Source organism: Hydra vulgaris, chromosome 15, assembly GCF_038396675.1.
Source record: "Hydra vulgaris chromosome 15, alternate assembly HydraT2T_AEP".
NCBI classification, from domain to species: domain Eukaryota; kingdom Metazoa; phylum Cnidaria; class Hydrozoa; order Anthoathecata; family Hydridae; genus Hydra; species Hydra vulgaris.
Window position 1 is genome coordinate 26,086,531 of NC_088934.1, and position 23,417 is coordinate 26,109,947.

Here is a 23,417-nt window from a genome sequence, read left to right on the forward strand (position 1 = left end):
TGCTAAGGAAGACGAAATAATATCAAGTCTCTATTAGATTGATTACTCATGTTACCGGGATTTTACTATATACGATTTTCCAAGGTCTTTTCATATGTAGAAAAAACAAAAATAATTAAATAATGTAGAAAAAAGAAATAAAAATTAAAAATATTATAAGATTTGCACATTTGATACAAGTATGTCTCTAGTTTTGAAACATTTCTAACGTTTTCACTACTCTATTTGAAATTCATCTTTTTTCTCATCGTTTGTATATTGGAAGTGTAAGAGAACTGAAAAAATTCCTCCGCACAAAAGCAAAGCTGAGTTCAATAAAAACATTTGCGTGATTCCGTGTGGTGAATGGCTGTCGTGTAAAATAAGAAGTACAGCACTAGCAATAATATTCAACGGAACCCTAAACAAATTCATTATATCTGAATGTAGAGCAGGGGGAAGCCATTTTGAGCGTAAAGATCCCATTGCTGGAAAATATATTCCACATAAAATTTCAGTAACTAAAAATAACAAAAATGATGTTCTAGGGTGATTTGCTGATGCTAAAGCAGCTAAAAAATTTGTCAACATAACGCCATAGACAACAAATAAGACAATAATCGTAGGTTGTATATCTTTTTTAATCAAATTCGTAAAAATAATACCACCAATCCAAATTGAGCACATAAAGCAAGAGAAAACAATACCTAATGGTGGATCTGCTGGCTGAAGAACAGGAGTCCACAAAAACACAAATATATACATTACACTTTCAAACATAGCTTGGACAGAGCCTATTAAAAAAATACCAGGTGTAGTAAAAATTACTTTTAAACTATCCATACAGCTTTTACAGCCACGAGTTGATGTCCCAAAATTCTCTGACCAAGTTAACTGAATTAAAATAGCGGAAGCACATAAACAAGGAACAGCAAGTAAAAATGGAGCTACTGCACCTACATCTAACCATTCAGTAAGCAAATTTGCAAAAAATCCAGCAGAAATTGCTATAATGCTATTAAAAAAAGTAGCTTTTGAGAAGGTATCCTCGAGCCATTCGTATGGAAATTTATGAATTTGCATATGTTCATAAACATACCAGGCATCAAATGCAGAGAAAAGTAGACCAGTAGATGCCCCACCAATAATTCTTCCTAAACACAACACTGCAAAGTTTTTAGAAATGTTCGCAATGCAACTAAGTGAATATAAAATCGTGAACAAAATACAAACTTTCTTTCGACCCCAGTTATCTATTAGTATTCCTGTATATGCACCAAATAAAATACTTGAACAATAGCCACACACATATATTATACCAATATATGGATCCACAAAACCATAGTCATCATATAGCTTATACAAATATGGTCCTTGCAGCCATTCCGCTATCAAAGCTAGGAAATAAGGAAAGAAGTAAGTCCATTGAAATTCAATAAAAGTTGCATTAATAATGACTACTCCATGTAAACGACTTTGCCATGCTTGTTTTCCAATGACGATACCAATAAAAAGTAGGATTACAAATGCAATATATGCAATAACCAACATAATATTTCTAATTCATCTAAAAAGAAATAATGTTTATACTCTTAATAATAAAGTTATTAGTTGATGATTAAACAAAAATAGCCATAATGTAATGTATATTCAATTTATATTTATTTTATACAAATATTTAATATTAAATCAGTCTGCTGTTTTGCCGATACCAATTAATCGGTTTTTAGCAAAATCCGGTCAGTACCGATTTCCGGATCAAGATTTATAATATAATATTATGCCCTAATTTTAATGTTACTCTCAGGTACTTAATGAGGTAGGGGAGGGGGATCTTTAAACACAAGTGAGTGAAGGAACTTTTGATATTTTTTTGTCAGTGATTTTATTTTTATCAATTAATTTTCTCATTTCAAAGCTTAGTTTGCATTGGAAGTTTTTTTTTTTTTAGTTTTGAAATACAGTTTCTTTGTTGATAAGAAGTAAAAATTAATAAATGCTCCCTCCCATGTATTATGGTTAATACATGGGAGGGAACATTTATTAATCTAAGAATACAAGATAATAATTATTTTATACAAATATTTAACATTAATGTTACAAAATAATAATGCAAACATTGTTTAACAGCTTTATAAAAAAAATTATTTACTATTATAAAAAAGAAAAATTGTCAGCAATAAATTTCAACAAGTTGTTGTTGAAAATCCAAAAAATACATAAAAATTAAAAAACAATTCTGTTAAAAAAAAGTTTTTCTCTGTAAATACAAAAAGTTATTTGTTTTTTATGGCTGGTATAACCTTAATGTTTTGACAAGTAAAACATATGCATATTAATTGTAGAACATCGTTTGTAACTTTCAAAGATAGATACTGTAAAAAACATAAAAACTTATTTTAAGTCTTTATAAACTTTTTGTCCAAGAAAGTAACAATTGGGACACTAGTAGGGAGAATGGATTAACAGATAGGCTTGGTAAATACATCAAAATATATTTATATATACAAAGGATAAACTTTGATAAGGAGTGCTAGTTTGATGCTTAAGGTCACATTTTTCATTAAATATTTTAATAATTCTTTGAAAATTCAAAAATAAAAATAGTCATTTTAATTTATAATAATAAATAAATTGTATTTATTTATCAAAATATCAAATGTAAATGTAAAAATTTAAAAGAAAAATCAAAAATTTGATATAAAAATAAAATAATTAATGCATAAAATTTCTCTCGACACTCTTGTTTCAGTTTTCATTTTGTATCTAATCAATAAAACCAAATATATTTTTAAATAAAAAAGGTTATTTTTATGTTTAACTTTATGCTTTTGTTTTTAATTCAAAAAAAAGATGAAGGGAGTAGTTGGTTCCACCTACATAAATTTTTGTGTAGAATTTTGATAGATGATGAGAAGATGGTTGCAGCTTTTCAAACAAGATTTCTGAATAGTTTCATATTTTATTAAAAAAAAAACTATTTTTGATTTTTCACTAATTTAAATTTCAAAAATCTTTTTTAATATGGTTATTAACAAAACTATTATAGAGAATTTTTTTATTTTTCTTGAATTTCAAAATATTTTCTAAAAACGGCTGTTAAAAAAACTATAAAACAGAAAAAAACTTAAAAACTTAAAAAAGATTTTTCTTTACACTAATACATAGCCTGCCCAAAACACAACCAAAAAAAAATAAAAATAAAAATAAATATATATATATATATATATATATATATATATATATATATATATATATATATATATATATATATATATATATATATATATGTATATATATATATATATATAAAAACAGAATAAAACTTTTTGAAATAAGCACATCATTGCTTTAATGTTATAAGTTGCTTAAATGTTTAAAATAAGCATTGAAAGAGAATTTAATTACCAAAGAACAAATATATATATATCAGCCTTCGGAATTAGGGTCCGTATTCAAAATGGATTCCCCCAACCTAAAAGTGTTTGAGGTTGGCAAAAAATTGCCGATCTTGTTTCTATGTTTTATATTAACTTGTTTGTGTCAAAAATTTTTTGCTGAACTCTATTCGGCAATAAATTGCTAACCTAATTTTTAGTAATTCCAAAGGTTGATATGTATATAATCAGGTTAATAAAAGGTTGATATAATATATATATATATATATATATATATATATATATATATATATATATATATATATATATATATATATATATATATATATATATATATATATATATATATATATTAGGGTGGTTCAAAAAACAACCTTTTTGAAAAAATATTTGCAGCTCGCACCTTAATGTGTTCTATATGATAAAACAACACTGGATTTAAAAGTTTTTTTTTAATAAAAAGTGATTTTAGGGGTGCTTCAAGACCCTTGAACATATCTGTGGCCATTGGTCAATTTATAATAACTGCAAATATGACATTTTGCAGGAGAAGACTTTGAAAACTTGATTTGTTGCCATAAATTGTGTAATAATAAAAAATAAATTATTATTGTATTAGAAGGTAATAAACTACAGCAATCATTGTTTGACCAAATAAAAGATCTAACAAAATATAACAAATATACTTATCTTAAAATGAGCAATTTTGCACTTATCATAGATTGACCAATGGCTACATAGATCCCTTATATTAATTAAACTTTTATTTTCAAAATGGCATTTTTCAACTAAAAATAAAAAAATATACATTTTACAAAGTTTTTTAATTATAATGAAATTTTGAAAAACATTTTTAAAAATTGATATTAAAAACCCATTAAATGTTCCAGGGTCTTGAGGCACCACTAAAATTATTATTTATTCAAAAAACTTTTAAACCCAGAGTTATTTTGTCATATACAACGCATTAAAGTGAGAGCTGCAGATATTTTTGAAAAAAATTGTTTTTAGAACCAACTATATAAATAATATAATAAATTTTATATTTGTATAAGTATATATATATATATATATATATATATATATATATATATATATATATATATATATATATATATATATATATATATTTATATATATATATAAACATATACATATATGTAAATATATATATGTATAAATATAAGTTAAATAAATAGTTAAATATAAAAATAATTTAGAACACATTCTAATATTAAATAAAATGTACCAAATGTATTGTTACACAATACATTTGAATCAATTTGGTACATTGTAATCAAACTTGCCACAAATAATTTTAAGTTCTAAAGTAAAAACACAATAAACATGAAACATTCAACCTTTATCCATTGAAAATTGAATAAAATTTTACTCATCAACAACATGAAAAAAAAATTTTATTAATCAAATTTATTTTCAAACTTATATGATTTCTAGTGACTGAGATTGATATGAAAGATTTTTTCGTGGCTTATTGGAATTTTTTGATTTGACAAAAAAATTTGATTCATTTGAAAATTTATCAAGAATCTTCAACTCAGGTGTTATTTTAACTGAGTGTACATTACCAAAAAAATCTGTTAATAATGTTTGATTTAGTAGTCTTGAAAACAAATCTTTTCTTACAGTAGGATGAGATTTGACAAGATGATAACTACTGGTTTGATCAAAAAAATCTTGCATTGTTTTTTTTGTATCAGATTTTAAATTCTCTAAAAATTGTAATAAATAGTATGTCCAGCGATCAATTATTGGAACTCCTAACGTGGCATCATCATGATGAGATAATGAATCTTCACCAACACGACTGCTTGCAGCAGCTAAGATATTAGGAGAATATATATCTTTATAAAGAGAAGCAGCTTGACAAGTATCTGCAAGAAGAAGCAACTCATTATATCTTCCTTTCTCGAACATCTGATGGAAAGCATCTGCAAGCTCAATACTACTTATTTCCTCTGACTCTTGAAACTTAAGAAAACCATCACCTCCATGACCTGTCAAATATATTAATACGTTGCTAGTTTTATCTGAAATTAATTGCTTACTTCGGGGTACATTTCCATTTACTCGACCAGTGAGTATACGAACTAGATTCTCTGCAGTTACCTCATACCCTTTATAATCTACTTCAACGTCATTTCCGTAAACATTTATATGTTGATTAGCATTATTAAAGACAGTAGCAGGTCGCGGATTTCTAGGATTACATGGCATTTCATCACCCAACATTAAAATAATATGACTATCTGGTATGCCAAGTCTTTTAATGCTCCGATAAATTGATAACGCGTTTGCTACGTGACGATAGTTAAACCAATATCGTGAAGTACAAACCAACACAGCCCAGTTATTAGTATGATTCCCTTTAAAGATTTCAGCTGCAGTATTTCCAAAGAGTACAAGAATAAAGTAAAACACCAACATTATATTTTCAAAAAACGACTAAACAAGAGGTATGATGTAACGTAAGTAGTGCAACGATCCAATATTTTGATTAACGATGCCCAATTATGTTTTTTAAATCCGCCTAGAGCGTAATTCCGGTGAACACAAAGATAATTTTTTATTTAAAAATTCATTCTTGGGGAGGGGGGAACTACTGTCGAGGAGGATACTCATTTTTTTTTAATTTTATTAAAAAAAAATGAGTATCCTCTCTCTCTCTCTCTCTCTCTCTCTCTCTCTCTCTCTCTCTCTCTCTCTCTCTCTCTCTCTTTCTCTCTCTGTCTCTCTCAAACCGAAATACGGACTTTTTAAAAGTTTTAAAATAAATTTGCTTCAAAAAATTATTTATTTTGTGAACTTTACAACTAATTTTATTTCTTTAATATAAAAGTAGAATAGAAATCTAAAAAAATTTATTACTAAATTTAAGCTTTAATAACAGAAATGCTTTAGGTTTAAAGAAAATTTGGTTTTCCAATTGGCTATTTAAATACCTATGAAAGTGCAGAAGCAATATCCAAATGCACCATCCAATAGAGGTATCAGTGACAACTGATACATCTATTGGATACAGTTTGGGTTGTTGCTATGAGCAATGATATATCAAGTCATGAGAACTATGTTATTCAATATTGCAAAATTTCTGGTGGATATTTTCTTTACCTCGGAATTGATGGTGGTAAATGTTTCCTTAAGTTTTGTCTCTATTAGCTCACCATATCAAAAACAACTTCTTACTCGAAGGACTGGCAAAGACACTGGAGTTAAAAGACAAATTCTGGTTGCAGTACCAGAAGATTTGCTAGAAACTCACTTCAACATTGAAAAATCTGGTCACTGATAAATGCAAATAGAGTTAAATTAATTTTGGTTTGCAATATGAAAGTTGCAAATATAATTTATGGTCTTCAAACCCATTGAAGTATGCACCCTTGTACATGTTATGACGTAAAACCCAAGTGTCTTGCCAAATCACTGGGCTAAATCAAATCTAGCCTTGAATCTTTTTAGCAAACTGGCGGGGTTGTTGTTTGTGCAAAGTTGTTTAACAATGTCATTCAAAAGTTATTTTTCAGTGGGCCTGACAATGTTCTGATTTTGGAAATAATTCAAAATCAGAATAATAATGATGGAATTGCATCTTTTTATAGGATTTGTCAATTATCTTTTCAAGATACTTAAAAATGCTTGGTAGAAGCTGTTAAGTGGCCAGCTGTCCTCCACATTCAACTGAGCCCATATCGTGGGGGCCAGCTTGAGGGAAATCAATGCAGGAAGCTGCATTCAATTCCCTCGAACTGGCCCCCATGATTAAAAATGTGGTTGTGTTCCAGCAATTTGCTGATACAAACTCAGTTCCCAACATTTTTCACATAACTGAAGCATTCAAAAGTTTCAATTTAGTTATAAAAGCTTGCTTTGGATTTATCCTTTAGCCGGATTTTGTTGAAATGATTGAAAATTTCAAAAAGAAGTTATTTATTGATAACTGGTGCAAACGTAACACCCAAAACTCACACCGTCTTCTACCACATTAAAGATTTTATATTCGCAAATGACCTATAGTGAAAAAAACTGTTGAAACTGCTCATCAAGACTTATTAAACATTGGTCAAGGTTTAAATGAAACTATAATCATCTAAACTATAATCAAAGAACTGCTACCATAGTTATACTTATTAGATTAGGCAGCAGAAAATCATAGCTTACTATTTATAATGAACATTTTAACCATTTTAATCTTAAAAATTAAAATTAAAAGATTTCAAAATTTGTATCAAAATTGCGTGCACATTACCTTGATGAGCAATCACTTCATATAAGTGGCGTTCTTGGGTCAGTCAGGTAGGAATTATCAGGAACTGTGCGGCTTTAGCCTATAAGCGATATTGGTAAGGACGGATGCGTGAACTTCCTGGTTAAATGCTCCTCCTTGGTGCTCGAAGATAAGACCGATAGATCTTTTTGGAGCATCTTAATTACATATAAATAGCGTTGCACGTGGAGAAACTAGAGATATAGGTTTTGATGCTGTTGGCACGAAAACTGTTTTATTTGCATATTTGTTTATTTTTAGAAATTTTAGACTTCAATGAAGTCTTTATGATCTTATTTATTTCATTAAATTCAATGTTCGTATGAACTGCTCATTTCTTTTTTGTTTTTTTAAAGTATTTCCTTTATTAGTTTTTTATTAGTTCTTTATTAAATTTTTAACTCTTGCTTCTTGTACTTTTTGCTTTTTCTGAAGTTTTTTAGATACAATATGATCAAAATTATCAACCATCATCAATGATCACCATCACTTTGATAATTAATAATGAAAAACATAAATTGTTATATAAACTGCAGCAGTGGTTAAGAAAAACTAAAAAAAATCAAATTTAAAAAGAAAAAAAAATTAAAAGAATTTATATTTATAACCTATTGAAAAAGCATTTCAAATTTTTGTTTAAAAACGTAACAATTGAGAATAGCCAAAATTTTGGCTTTCTCAACAATAAAAAAATAATTTTATTTCACAATGTAGGTCCTCGATGTGAAATATAAAATTGCATAACTTAAGGTGGTTCACCTATAAAAAATTTTTTTTGATAAAAATAAACTCTACCAAGATAATTTTTTTATATAATAAAATAAATTTTGAAGAACTGAAAAAGAGTTAAAAGTAATTTGCCTCGATTATCCATACTTTTTTGTACACTTTAGTGTAAAAAAAAATGAAAATTTCATCACAGGACAACTAAAAATGTTTACATCAGATAGTGCCAAAAATTTACACACTGGTTCTAAACTACCTTATCTCTCATTTGTGCCATGGTTTTTAAAAATACATGCTCCTGTGTGATGATATTATTTTTTTTTTTTTAAAGATTGCACTAAATATCAACATTATTGCGTGTTACATTGCATAAAAATAATATTTCCCATTATCAGTATTATAAATCCATGGCATAAATGAATCTCTTAACTATAATGAGCAAACTGAAAATTTCAAGTCAAAAGGAGGTGTTTAACTAAAATTACAATGTTTTGAACTTCTGAAGAATTGTAAAAACTAAAAATCAAGTAAATCAAGTTTTAAAATTATTTTTATAGTTTTAGACAATTACAAGTTGAACAAACGCATCAAAAACCCCCAGCTTCATATCCCAGTTGTTCCTTCTGGTTTTCAATATCAAGATACTTTTTTTATTGTTCTTAAAGTTTTCCTACGTTCTTTAACAGGTTGATGAGATTTGTGTTCCATACGTGTTATTCGAAGAATATCTTGTTTCTGAGTTTTAGCGGCTGTTACAAAACCATCACATCCAAATGATGATAAAACTTCTCTAATACCATTTCCTCCATCATTAAAATGTAAGACTGCAGAGTATACTGCCATTTCAAAAACCTCTCTGGTAACAAAAACTGATTTTGGACACTGTTGCCACACTAATGAATTAAGACATTCATTAGCATTTTGAGTTTCCCCATGGAGACATTTTAATAACAAGGAATCAGCAGATAAATCAAAGAATATAGGCTTAATTATATCATGAATCCACATTGGTAGTGATATTTTGTTTTTATAGAAAGAAGTTCCTTTGATTTTATCATACTGCCATTTACACCATGTGTTTTCAGACCGTGGGCACAATGAATGTCTAAAGTTTTGATCCGGAAACTCAGTTGAGTGAAAAAGAATAGCAAAAACTGCTTTCTTCATAGCATAGACATTACTTAAATTTTTTATTATGGCAAGACCATAATAATTTTGCATACTGTTTATAGCAGACTCAGTCAATTTATTTCTACCATGAAAGGGGTCTTCGTACTTTTATATGACTGTACAACACTGCGCAATCGTGATCCCATTCGCTTTTGAGCATGTCCTACACGTTCAAGTTTTTCTGGTGTTATATTGTAAGACTTGTATGGCTGAGAATCAATAACTTCTTTATAAGAACTTGAATTGCCATCTCCAAGATATCTATCATAAATGATGTTATAATTTTCAATGGAACGACTGAAAATGTTTATCGCACCAGCACTTTCCATAGAACGAGAAGATTTTAAATGATTGATTGAACAACTATGAGATAGTTTCTAAGTTTTATATTTCAAAGAATCTTTACGACTCTCCCACATTTTAAATCCCCGACAAAACATAGAAAGTACTTCTACAACAACACATTTGTTTGCAATGATTCCAGACACGTAACCATTTAATGAAACATATCCTCTTTTTTGCCAAACACCATCAATTTTAATACATCTTCTTATTGGTTCATTATTAAAGTCTATTTCCTTACAAGCTGCATTTTTCATGGATACAATGGCTACATTTTTATATTCCTTTGCAACTTTTTTTTGTAAGTAATTAAATGAATTATTTGTCATACTAAACATATTCATGCATTTTGTAAATTTCTCCATTCCACTGAAACCTTTTCCTATCTCACGAAAAGCAACAACAGCACATAGGTTTGCTTCAAACACAGTTTTTCCCTGAGACTTATCTGTAGTTGAACACTTCACTGATGTGTATGAAGACTCATTCCAATCACAACAAGTACAACTAATTTTGAATAAATGACAAAAACCCTTTCGAGATGTTAGGTTATCTGTTAACGTTATTGTACTGTTACACTCAGGGCATTTTAGAATTGATACTAGATTCTTTAAATTCCAGAAGTTTATAATACATAAATAATTTTCATTGTTATTAATACTTTTGCTTGTGTCATTGCATTGATATTTTTTTCCAACTAATTTTTTTCCACTTGAAGAGGCTACCTCGTGTTGAACAGACACAACATTCTGCTTTTTTGAATTGATTTCCATGAAACTTTTTCTTTTTTAAACGCACAAAGTTCTGTTTGTTAGAAAGTTTCACAATCTCCATATTCCTAGCATGAAACGTTTGTATAACAAATATATATTAAGCTGAGATGAAACTCAAAGCAACTCAAAGAACAACTGAAAGTCTTATTTTTAATCTTAAAAAATGTGCTTTTGTTACTTGAAAGCATGACTAAAAGTGTTCATAATTTGCATAAAAAATAAAGCAAAGTATACATAACATTCATATTTCAAAAAATATAATTCAAATGAGTTAAGGATAGGATGATATAAATAATTTTTTGGTTGCCAGTATATTGCTATATGCGTTGCTATGCGTTTTAAAAATACATAGTAAAAGATTTTGTTTAATAACAAAAAAACTAAAATATATTTTAAACTTTTTTTTTCACAATAAGAAAGCTGAATAAATTTTGTACAAAAATCATCCAACATAGAAAAAACAATTTTTTTTTGAATTTTGTGCCTCTTTTTTTTACAGGTGAACCACCTTAAAACATACTATTGTAAAATCCAAAAATATAAATATCTTCTAACAAAAAAAACAAAAAAAAACGACCTAAAATGACATTTTTATTTTAGCAGGGTAACTTTTTAACCCCTAGCAACGTTCAAAGCAATGTCAAAACAGGGAACTTTTTTACTAAATTTTACTATATCTAAGCATCCAAGCCAGTAGCTGCTTCTTTGTTATTAGTTTTCTTTGTTTAAGGTACTGTCACGGAGAAAACTGTCCGCAGAGTAGTTGTCCGATCGGACATTTTACTCCGGAGTAGAACGTCCTAGTTTGTCCTATCCGTCCGTCTAAGACAATTTGCTCCGGTGTCACGTTAAATAAGTAGATCGTTAAATAAGTAGCCAAAATGATATTCTGCGCATGCGTTAGTTCACGGATACTTATCATGGCTTACTATATAACAGGCCTTGTCAACGCGCGGCTTGGGTAAAAAACTGGAGGCAAGATTAAAAATGTTACTTTGCAGTAGTTTACATTTTCAGTTAGGTGATTTTCGCATGAATATAATATTTGTATGATATATCTACTAAAATCAACTTATAAAAAGTGAAAAGATGAATTTATTAGTCTTTTTTTTTTTAATTTTGTTTTTAACTAACATTGTAATATAACTAACGAATAACATTTATAAAAATTTTAAATTAACTTAAATGTATCTAAAACTAATTATGTTTAAACAATTTAGTATATATAGATTTATATTTTGCTATAATTTCATATTAGCATTTACCACAAAATTTATTAATGGGTTTTTTAAGTATTAAAAATAAATTTTTGAGAAAAAAGAGATAAAATCTTTAGAGAATAAAAAGTTTATAATACAAGCTTTTTAGATATTTTACTAAACACTCTTTTACAGTTTTTGTTAAAAACGTTGCAAAAATTTTACTTTGCGTTGAGTTTTATCAACTTCTGCTTTGGCTCCTTGTGGGAGCGAGGTGAATAGAGTCGACAATAATTATTAAATAAAATATTGGTCATTGTTAATCCATGATGTCTTTGCATACCTAATGAATAAAATTCTGATAGCATCATAAGGAGGTTACACAGTGATGACCGACAAGTGTCATTATATACTTCATAAAAAAGAATGTAACAGTAAGTTGCCCATTGACAGACTTTGTCACCAGGAATTGTTAAACTTCCTCGATTTACGTCCTTTACAAAATTTCCATAGGCTTCATAAAAATAAAAGTTGTCATCTGGATTTTCATCTTCACAAATAATGTACCCAGCAATATAAACTAATGACATTTTAATACCAACAGTCAATGAATCACACAGAGCAGGTAAATTGTCAATAACGTTGCAAATACCCTCGCTTGGTAAAGATTTACATTTTGGACAAGAGTGATCTGAACCAAGATTGGCTAACACATCTGAACTTTTCTCAAACTTTAATAGCAACTTAGTACGATATATAGTTACTTTTTCAAGAACTTGTTGAACGGAAATAAAATAAGTTCCTCCTGAGCCTTGTCTTAATTTTCCAAAGAGCTTTTCTAATGGATCTGTTGTAAAGTTGCCTAATAATACATACTGATGAGTTGTATCTAAAAGATATTTTGACAACTGAACCAAACCACAACAGGTCTGAGCTAAACAATTAGCTCAGACCTGTTATAAACAATTATCTATTTTTTTCATTTGTATTGCAAAATCACCCATTGCAGAAAGTTTGCTTAAATGGTCATCATTAGCAGAAGCAATAGCAGCTCGATTAGAATCTTTCAAACAAATGTCTGCATATGGACTGTGAACATTACAAATTTTCCAAAATTCAACGACTTTAGAGATGAAAATAATTGTCCCTTCATTTTCACGCAGGTCTGGATGACTTTTTAATGCTGACAATGTTTCATCGCAAAACACTTGCAGACAAGTGATAACTTTTTGTCTTTTAATTGGATTTGGATAAACAGAAACTTCTGTTAATTTAGATATTTTGACAATGTTTTTCGTTTCAAGCTTATACAAATTAATAATATCAACCCACTGTGCTATTTTTTTTTCTCCGTCAATATAAAATTCAAGTTCTTGAGTTTTTTCTGTGATCCAGTTATTACGTATACTTTTTAATAAATGAACATAATCAAATAAAAGAAAAATATTATCTTTAGTACTTGAAAGCATGACTAAAAGTGTTCATAATTTGCATAAAAAATAAAGCAAAGTATACATAACATTCATATTTCATAAAATATAATTCAAATGAGTTAAGGATAGGATGATATAAATAATTTTTTGGTTGCCAGTATATTGCTATATGTGTTGCTATGCGTTTTAAAAATACATAGTACAAGATTTTGTTTAATAACAAAAAAACTAAAATATAATAAAATAAATAAATTATCTTTAGTACACCATCCTCCTTTTTTTTAAAAAAAGTTATAAAACTTCTGATTGACTCTGTTACCATCACAGACAATAGCAACAATATTGCCCCCATTATTTTTAATTGCATCAAGAATCAGGGTTGTCTGTTCATAAAGAAACTCAGCATCAAGTTCTCTGACTGATAACATTTTGTAAAGAAATTTTGGTCCATTAAACAATGTTACAACCAAAAAGCTCAGTACTGTGTTTGCTAAGAGATGAGGTTTATTAACTGATTTACCAAATACTATGCCACCATGATACTGCAACATTGGTTTAACATAAACCTCATCAAGAAGTAAAATGCATGTTTTTTGTCTATCATCTCTAAGATTAGAGAAAATATGTCTGATATAAGTGGTATCATCTAAAGATTTACATTTAGATGTAATTCTTCCTAAAGTACGTAAACTTGGAAGTTCAAAACCTTCTCTGATGCGATTGTAGGCTGATCGTGAAAGAGAAAAGTACTCAAATGCTCGCACAATTGTTTCAATTGGATACTTTTTTCCCCCAATACATGTTTTATTCATTGACAAAATTTGTTGATATACAACTTCTTTTTTGGGTGTTATTTCACAACAATTTAAAAATCTTAATGCTTCTTGGATATGAGAAAATTTGTTCATAATATAAACTCGGTTAGATGATAAAGTCATAACACTAATTTTAACTCCACAATGAAATGCTTCAAAAGTGAGATCTTTATATATGCAAAGAAGAAATCTAGCAATAGCACTTTCCTTTAAAAAGTCTGAAGACTGAATATATAATATTTCATTGCATAAATAACTAATAATAGCAAAATTAAATTCATTAGTTTTTAACTTTTCATATAAAACATTATTACTTTCTATTTTTTCTTATGAATTAAATATTGCTAACTCGTCCTCTTCTTGCCAGCGAACACTATTAAGACTTTTTGATGTTTTTCTAAGTGACATGGGTACAGTAGGAACTAAGCTTGGCTTTATACAATCAAATACTGACGGAGCATCACGAGGTCTCAGTTTTCCATAATCAGTAACAGTTGAATAATTTTTTGGCCAATGTCTTTCACATACTACGGTGTTATTAGTATCAGGAACATTATCTCTTGGTATTATAACAATCCAACGTTTTCGTTCTTTAATGTTTCTTGGAAGTCTAAATGTTTTAACTCTATTCTGAGGATTATAATTGCCATTGCAATTTGTTACACAACATCGACGAACCATTTTTTAAATACTAAATTAAATCCTTTGCCTAATCCTTCACCTCTCAACTAACTTTTTTTTTTAAATTTGGAAGTTAGTTAAAACAATTACGGGTGTTTAGTTATTGTAAATTTTATAAAAATATTAAACTTATGTATATATATATATTCAACTTAAATTAATTTTATTAAAAAAAATTTTAAATAAAAACTTTTTTGTTAATTTTATAATAATTATTTATTAATGTTTTATAATTATAATTGTTGTTAACTGCTTGTTAGTTTTTCAAATATAAAACTATCCAGTTTTTTACGCTAGCCGCGCGTTGGGAAGGCCTGTTATATAGTAAGCCATGATACTTATTTAACGTATCAAGTCACGTTAAATAGGTAGACCGTTAAATAAGTAGACAAATTAAACAGTCGAGGCATTTTTTGTTAACCCAGACAAACAAATTAATAAAAACTTACGTTAAACGAACTTTAAGTCAAGCGAATTGTTATTTCACGGCATTTTTATAGCGATAGTTTACTACTTTTAATAATATTTAACTCAAGTTTATATCTTTTTAGTATAGTATGGCAAGAAGAATGTTTTTAAGAAAAATTTTTTTCTTTTCTTAGTCACTTACTGGATAAGTACACTAAAATAAAAGACATACTCTAATGATATCAAATAAAATAGTAAACTCACGAGCAAATTTACTGTAATTGCTAAATAATTTAACTGCGCATTTTAGCAAAATGTTTCACGTTAAATTATATCTCACAATTGTACTTATTTTAAATTTAAATTAAAGAAAAGTTCTCACTAACAACTAAATTTTTTGATTAAAAGTAATTGTTACATGATCGCACGCACATAAATAGTAAGAAAAGTATTCTGATATTTTCACAGAAGAAAAGAAGAGGATTTATTAATTAGTGTCTAGCTTTTTTGTGTGTGTTAATTTAACTTCCCAAGGCCGAGAAAGCCACTACAGTCGAGGAGGCAACTTTAGTTGAGGTTACAACCCTCTATGAACTTTATAACACCGAAACACAAACCATGACGGACAAGGCTGTTTTGCGGAAAAACAAGTTGAGCATGGTACTACTAGGGGCGTGGTGGTAATCGAACTTGGAACTTCTCCATTATGAGGCGAGCGCTCTACCACTACACCACTATTGCACTACTGTTTAATAACAACCTAGACGGTTGTTATTCGACGATTTTAGCGGTGTTATGTATATAGCACAATAATTTAGTATTTCTTACTTATGTGATGTTTTAAGTTAAAAAGATATTAAAGAAACAACACACTTCATGCTAAACTAAAACTTTATTTTGAAAAAAAGATCAAAAAATTCTTACACAATATAAATAACAAAATAAAATAACATGGTTTCTGTGTCCTTTTGAAAAAATTTAACTTGGTTGAAACTTGGACATTTTGGGAAGAAATTCGATTTTCCACATGGAATTACAAGCCTATATAATATAGAAATATAGTATGACATAAATTGTATAATAAAAATGCAGTGAAAAAAAAATTAAATAATAAATACCTGCTTTTGTGAAAAGTACTTAACAACTGCATTGATCAATATATGTTAATGAATTTATTTACAAAATGAACTCTAAATTTGTGCCATAAAAATTTAAATCTTTGAAATGTATAAATGTTAAAAATGCTAAAACAGTCACGCCATTTACAAGCCAGAATAGTCTAAACTATTACAATATTCTATAATAAATTGATCAAATATCTCATTAAAATTAGAAATAAAATAAGCATATTTTTAAACATTACTCTTGTCGTAGTAGAAGAACTTATAGTTAACTGCTACAAAAACAAACACTTGTAAGTAAAGAGTTTAATAACAGTAGCTATTAACTATATATCAATAATCCTAATTGATATAATAAATAACTGATAAGAATAAAAAATAAACTACAAAGTAAGCAAAACAAATCGAAATAAAGAAGAAGCAATAGTTGACCTAAATTAACCAATTATATAAGTTTAAACGACTATAAGACATATACAAACATAAAATAAATAATTAACTTAGTAACTAAAGATTTAAATATATTAAATAACAAAAATAAACTAAATTATTAACTAAAACATAAGATACATAAACAAACTGACGATAGAAAACAAAAAAACTTTTTTATGTGTATTATGTCATAAAAATTATACTATCAGATTTAACACTTTCTACAACACTATCAACTGGCTTCTCTTCTTTAACTGATAAAATTTTGTTACTATAAATATAGTTACTATTACTATAGTTATTATTAGTATTATAATTGCTAGGAGACGTAGGAAAATCACTTCACTAACTTTTATTTTCTTTCTTTCTAAATCATACATTAATGTGGATGTAATCTTTAACGCTGTGGAAGTAGAGTTTGTATTTTCATCACATGGTTTTTCGTTTATTTGCAAACAATAATTGTGTACTTTTAAAATATTTGAAGAGATAAAACTTAGATTTTCTTCGAAGTAAGGCTTCATATTGGGGATAGCTACAGCTGATTTCCAAACTTTACCATTAAGAGACACAACAGCTTCAGTTGGCTTAAAGTCGGTAATTATAGCAGGTCCGAGACAATCATGCTCCATATAGTTACCTTTGCGACATATCTTTTTGTAATTTTTCACTAAAACCTTGCCACCTATTTTAAAATTAAATGACTTAAAACCTTTTAAATGTGTTTTATCATTGTACTATTGCATTTTTTTTTTGTGCAATATAGATATTATTCACTATGACATGAACTACAATACTGGAATCAATTATTTCTTGAATCTGTGATTCAGTTGCATTACTTTCTGCAATGTCCTACCAAACATTAAAAATGGAGTGAACTTAGTTGAAGATTGTACACATGTATGGAGACCAAACAATACTGGTTCTAATAAAGTATCCCAATTATCTTGGGATTCTTTAGCTACTTTTGAAAGATCTCGCTTAATTAATCTGATTTGTTCTCTCATCCTGTCCATTTGTTTGTGGATGATAAGCAGGTGTTATTAAATGCCTTACATTGAAAGTAGAAAATAAAAATTCATTCAAGCTATTTAAAAATTCATTCAAGCTATTTAAAAATTCTCTACCTTGGTCTGATAGTATTTTTTTTGGAGGGCCAAATTGATAAAACAAAGTAACAAGACTCTTAGAAACAAAAAAAGCAGATTTTTCTGGTATTGAAAATACGCCGACATGCTTACTCCAAAGGTCAGTAACAGTTAAAATGTATTTATTACCTTGTGTTGTAAGCGGAAGAGGACCAATGAGGTCTATACCTAAAAACTCCCACAATTAGATGACCTTAATTGGTTTCAGTACCGGAGCACAAATTTTAATCTTCTCCATGCACTGGCACTTGTCGCATTTATTCACCCATTTTGTAATATCACTAACCATAGCTAGATAACATTATGCAAACAATATGATAAGCATTTTGTACTGGAAAAATTTACTATTATAATTACAATTACATTAAGTTAGAAAATGAACCATGTTGAAAATCATTTTTAATGCAAAGAAGACAATTATTATATAAGAAAATTTGATAAAAAATATATCAATTGAAATATTTAACCCTGTTACCTAGCTAATAAAATACACTTTTTAGCTTAAGTTTTGTGTTTAAGGCCATAATAAGCTCCATGATTAGAGTCGTGCACATCTCTAAAAGTTTTAGAGATGTGCACGACTCTAATCATGGAGCTTATTTTGGACGAAGAAAAAAAACATGCAACAGACATGAACAGACGAAGAAGAAAAACATGCTTTTAAGTTAAAAGCATGTTTTTTTTCTTCGTCTGTTAAAAGAAATTGCAGCTTACTAGAAGCAGTTACATAGTACAGCCTTCCATCTAAGTGAAAAATATAAAAAACAAATGTTTCCACACTTTTATCAAACTATTTCAATAAATGTTCATTTGAAGACTAGTTTGCAGAATTTTGTTTGCAGTGTTTACATTTGCATGCCAAAGGTGTATGCAATGGTTACTTTTGAGTATTTGTAGAAGTTTATGCAATATTATTCATTGCATAACTATTTCTGTAATGTTTAGAATCGTATATAAATTGTATGCCAACGTTTACAACACATGTAAACATTGGTAAACACATGTGACATGTGTATGCAAAACGTGTATGCAACGGTTATTTTTGTATATGTTCATTTGAAGATTATTCATTTGCAGAATTATAACTGCAACCTTTACAATCGTATATAAATTATACGCAAATGTTTACATTTGTATACTATGTTTACATTTTATCTCAGATTAAATTCTAAATCTTCAAAAAAAGTTAAAGTCCAAATACAAAATTACTCTTAATATTAATACATACCAGTAAACTGAAATTTTTTAGCATATTTTAGAAATGATTTACGCTGTTTTAAACTCATACATTTCTTAATTGTTCCATCATAAAGATATTTTTAACATCTTCAACAGAGTAATCGTGGTCAGCCATCTTTTTTGTTTATAAGCAATGTTACTTATTTAACGCTGGGTTTTAGGATCCCAGTTTTAAGTGTTTTAGCGTTTTTACGCATGCGCAGAACTGTTTGTCTACTTATTTAACCACTGATCTATATTATAACTGGATAGCGCATCTCTTATATCGAAATTGAAGCCGAAAAAATATTTTGGCGGCCATATTGTGAGGACCCACGATTTGTTATGATGCGCTTGAAATTCTAGGAAAAGAAACCAAAAGAAAGAAGAAGGAAAGAAAAGGATTGAAAGTATCTAGAAATTAGAAGGAAAAAAAAGCAATATCAACAAAATAGTAAAAATCTGTTGTAAAATGTCTAACGAATGATCGTATTCTTTAGATAATTTATCTAGATTCTTATGTTGATATTCAAAAATTATGATTATAAGTACAAGTTGAAAATGTAATACTCCTAAATGTAAGTAAATAATCTTTTCAACTTTTTTACTAAAATACATAAGTTGAAAAGCATTCTATTTATTGTTGTTAATAACAGATTATATATATATATATATATATATATATATATATATATATATATATATATATATATATATATATATATATATATATATATATATATATATATATATATATATATATATATATATATATATATATATATATATATATATATATATATATATATATATTACGTTACTATTTATGATATTAGATAGTTTTGTGTTTGTAAAAGTTGTTGTTATTGATGATTAAATAATACCAATTTACTTAGTGTTTTTCTAATATTTTTCCCTGACATTTTCTCAGTAGCTTGTTTTCCCAGATCATAAAGTCTGACTTTGCAATAGCATTGAGAAATTATTTTGATTAATTTAAAAACATGGTTTTCATTAATACCAGTATCAAACATATGTTCATGCAAGTCTCTAAATATAACAGATCCTAAACTTTCTAAAACTGTAATAGATATAACTTCTGGGATATTTTTGGACTGTGGCAGTTTTCCAGGAATTGTTGCTAGCATTATTCTAATTTTTTTTTCAGTTTCTTCACAAACAGTAATAACATCTTTTGTTGGTTTCATAAGTCCACCATTGTCCTTTACTTTAAGAAAATTGGATTCTGGAGCATATTGTTTTGAACCAAGTGCATCACAACATAACATACAAAATATTTTTTTTTTTGCCATTTTAACCACGAAGCCAGATATATAAGAAATTGCTGCTTTTTTATACTCAGTTAGCAATGAAATATTAGTAATAAAAGAATAATCATGATCAGTAGTCTTAGATGTTCTTTCAGATAAGTCGTATTTTCTGATTATGTTTACTGATGTAATATCCAAACTGCTGTTATTTATTATAACTGAATCATCTAAGACATTTAAAATATTTTCTGCTTGTAATTTTTCACAATTCCCTGATCCTCCTTCAATATGGCTCCGAAGTAAAAGTCGTTTATATGCTGCAGTGAATTGTTGCGCTGTTGGGTTATTGTTAAATCCTCCTGATCCTCGTATTGAACCGAAAAACAACTCCAGATGGTCTTGACTTAACTTATATGTAAGAAGATATTTCAAAGGTGCTTCAGGAATTTCAACAAGGTTATAAAATATCTAAATATATATACATATATATATATATAAAACCCTCGGAATTAGAAAAATTGAGGTCAGCAAAAACTATTTGATACAAAGGTCTGACCATAAAACATAAAAACGAGGTCGGCAATTTTTTGCCGACCTTATATACTTTCAGGCCAGCAGTTAGGTTGGCATTGCCAAATGCCGACCCTAATTCCAAGGGTTGTATATATATATATATATATATATATATATATATATATATATATATATATATATATATATATATATATATATATATATATATATATATATATATATATGTATATATATATATATATGTATATATATATATATATATATATATATATATATATATATATATATATATATATATATATATATATAGAGTTCATAAAATATATATAACTTCACAATTTTCAGATATAAATATAACTATACAAAATATTTTAACCTGCTTAATACTTTTTATAGCTATTAAAAATCCAATGAACCCAGTTTTTCTTCTTGTAGTATGCAACAATCTATGAGATGAGTCTTGTAAGTTTGAAATATAATTATATGCTTCATCAAGAAATTTATCCCATATATGCTTATTACTCATTTTTAGTGCAGATTTATAACCTTTAGCAAAGGGATTTCTTGAGTTTAAAATGTCAAACAATCTATCAAATATTCTAATAAATTTAACTGTTGCATCACTTCCTTGAAACTGCATTAATTTAAGGTCTTTGCAACAGAACTCTATTGCATTAGCTACACTTGAACTAATTGCCTGAGCAGCAAGATTTACTTTCATTTTTTGTTGCCTCCAATTAATATGCGCTAGTCTTAATTTATTTCCAAGGCGTAATCCTTCATCTTCTTGCAGTTTTTGAAGATAAACTATATATTTCCATGATATTGCATTGTTTTCGCTATCAAACAAAACATCACTATCTGCGAAGCAATTCCGAATTAGCTTAAGCATGTGACAAATATCAAGGAGAGTATAAACTTTTTTATTAGAGTTGAGAGGATGAGTGAAAGAAGTGTTCATTTTTAAGGCATCAATTGAAACACCAAGGTTTGATAACATGGAAATGTGACATGAGGGTCCATCACATGTTAGTGATATGACTTCAACACCAACATCTGTCAATCGTTTTATACATAAATTTACAATGTTTGCTCGTTCGGCACCATTTAACCCATCTATAAAAAAATATCCACATGGAACTTTCCATGAACTGTTTATACTGACAGCCATAAGAACTAGGGCATCTTTTGCAACTGGGGATGAATCATCTTGTATGCCGTTCCCAAGATCAACATACCCCTTAAATGCTTTTCCATCCCATGATATGTGTTTTTTAATAGCCATTTCATCTAGCATAAGTGAGCAAATGACTTTAGATCCTAACTTTTCAGCTTCTATAACCTTGTATTTAAGTGCTGCAAATGCTGGCTTTGTAAAACCTGGTTCTGCTGAAACTTTTCCATACCATTTCCTAATTTGTGCTTGATGTGGTAAATTAAAATTAAATATTTTTCGCACATAATCATAAGCTTTACTTGAATAAAACTGCAGGGTAAATGCAAAGGATTTGATTTCTTCTGAATACTTAAATCCTTTACCATGATTTTTACGCATAATCATTCTTCTGGTTAGAGCTTGAGGAACTTCTGAAAATGTTTTTAATAGCATTTCTTCACAATTTGATGATATTTTTTGTTTTTGACTTAATATTTTTACAACTGATTTAAGAGATGTTATCTTTTTTTTCATTCTTCGAGATTTTTGCTGTTCTGCCTTTACCTTCTTTTTTAAAGACACAATTATCTTGTTTCTACGATCTGTTTTTTTTTTTTCTGGAGTTAAACTGCAATTATATTTTTTTTTTGGGGAGCCAACTTTAATGCAGATAGGTATAACACTAGTTTCAAAATCACTTTTTTCAGAATTTTCAAAAGTTGATCTATTAACAGGAACTTTTCTCTCTTTTATTTTCTAATATTGAAAAAAAAAAAAAATTATATATATATATATATATATATATATATATATATATATATATATATATATATATATATATATATATATATATATATATATATATAGTTATAAAATTTTCAAATTTGATATTAAACTAGAAGGAACCTCTAAGTTGTGTTTACTCACAGAGCTTAGCTAATAGTTCATGCAGCATCTATAAAATTAAAGCATACAATAGCGAAATGGTTATTATATGTTTTAGCTGCTTACCATACAGTTGTGTTATAAACCCTCTAGCACACTGCATAGGGTAACTAAGAACTAAAAGGTACATATTGAACAAACCCGTACAATAAATAAAAACAATTGATTATATACCTTTTTTAAGTGGTCTGGGAATTTTTTAAATCTTTTAGGAAAAGAATTTTCCCTTAACCTAACAGTTTGTCCGGTTCTGTCGATATCTTTTTCTAAAAAATGATCAGAACATATCAAACTGCTACTACTTGGACTCCATTCTTGACGATGTATTTTGATGGTCCATTCTTTTCTTTTTTCAGTGTTGGAAGGAAATCTGAATAAAGTTA

General features: G+C 28.0%; 2 protein-coding genes and 1 long non-coding RNA gene across 3 annotated transcripts; all 3 read right to left on the minus strand.

The window, feature by feature from the left end:
* Positions 1 to 216: 216 nt before the first annotated feature.
* Positions 217 to 1,530, minus strand: LOC100212180 (molybdate-anion transporter). The gene has a single exon (XM_065819548.1). The coding sequence runs from the start codon at positions 1,528 to 1,530 to the stop codon at positions 217 to 219; it is 1,314 nt and encodes a 437-aa protein (XP_065675620.1).
* A 3,195-nt stretch (positions 1,531 to 4,725) lies between these two features.
* LOC100214507 (GPI-anchor transamidase) lies at positions 4,726 to 5,947 on the minus strand. The gene has a single exon (XM_065819322.1). It carries the CDS (start codon positions 5,823 to 5,825, stop codon positions 4,821 to 4,823), a length of 1,005 nt encoding a protein of 334 aa, XP_065675394.1. The 5' UTR covers positions 5,826 to 5,947; the 3' UTR covers positions 4,726 to 4,820.
* A 10,135-nt stretch (positions 5,948 to 16,082) lies between these two features.
* On the minus strand, positions 16,083 to 18,453 carry LOC136091615 (uncharacterized). The gene is made up of 2 exons (XR_010644122.1): positions 16,328 to 18,453; positions 16,083 to 16,250 (listed from the first exon to the last, which is right to left on the minus strand). It is a non-coding gene; the product is annotated as an uncharacterized LOC136091615 (long non-coding RNA).
* Positions 18,454 to 23,417: the final 4,964 nt, after the last annotated feature.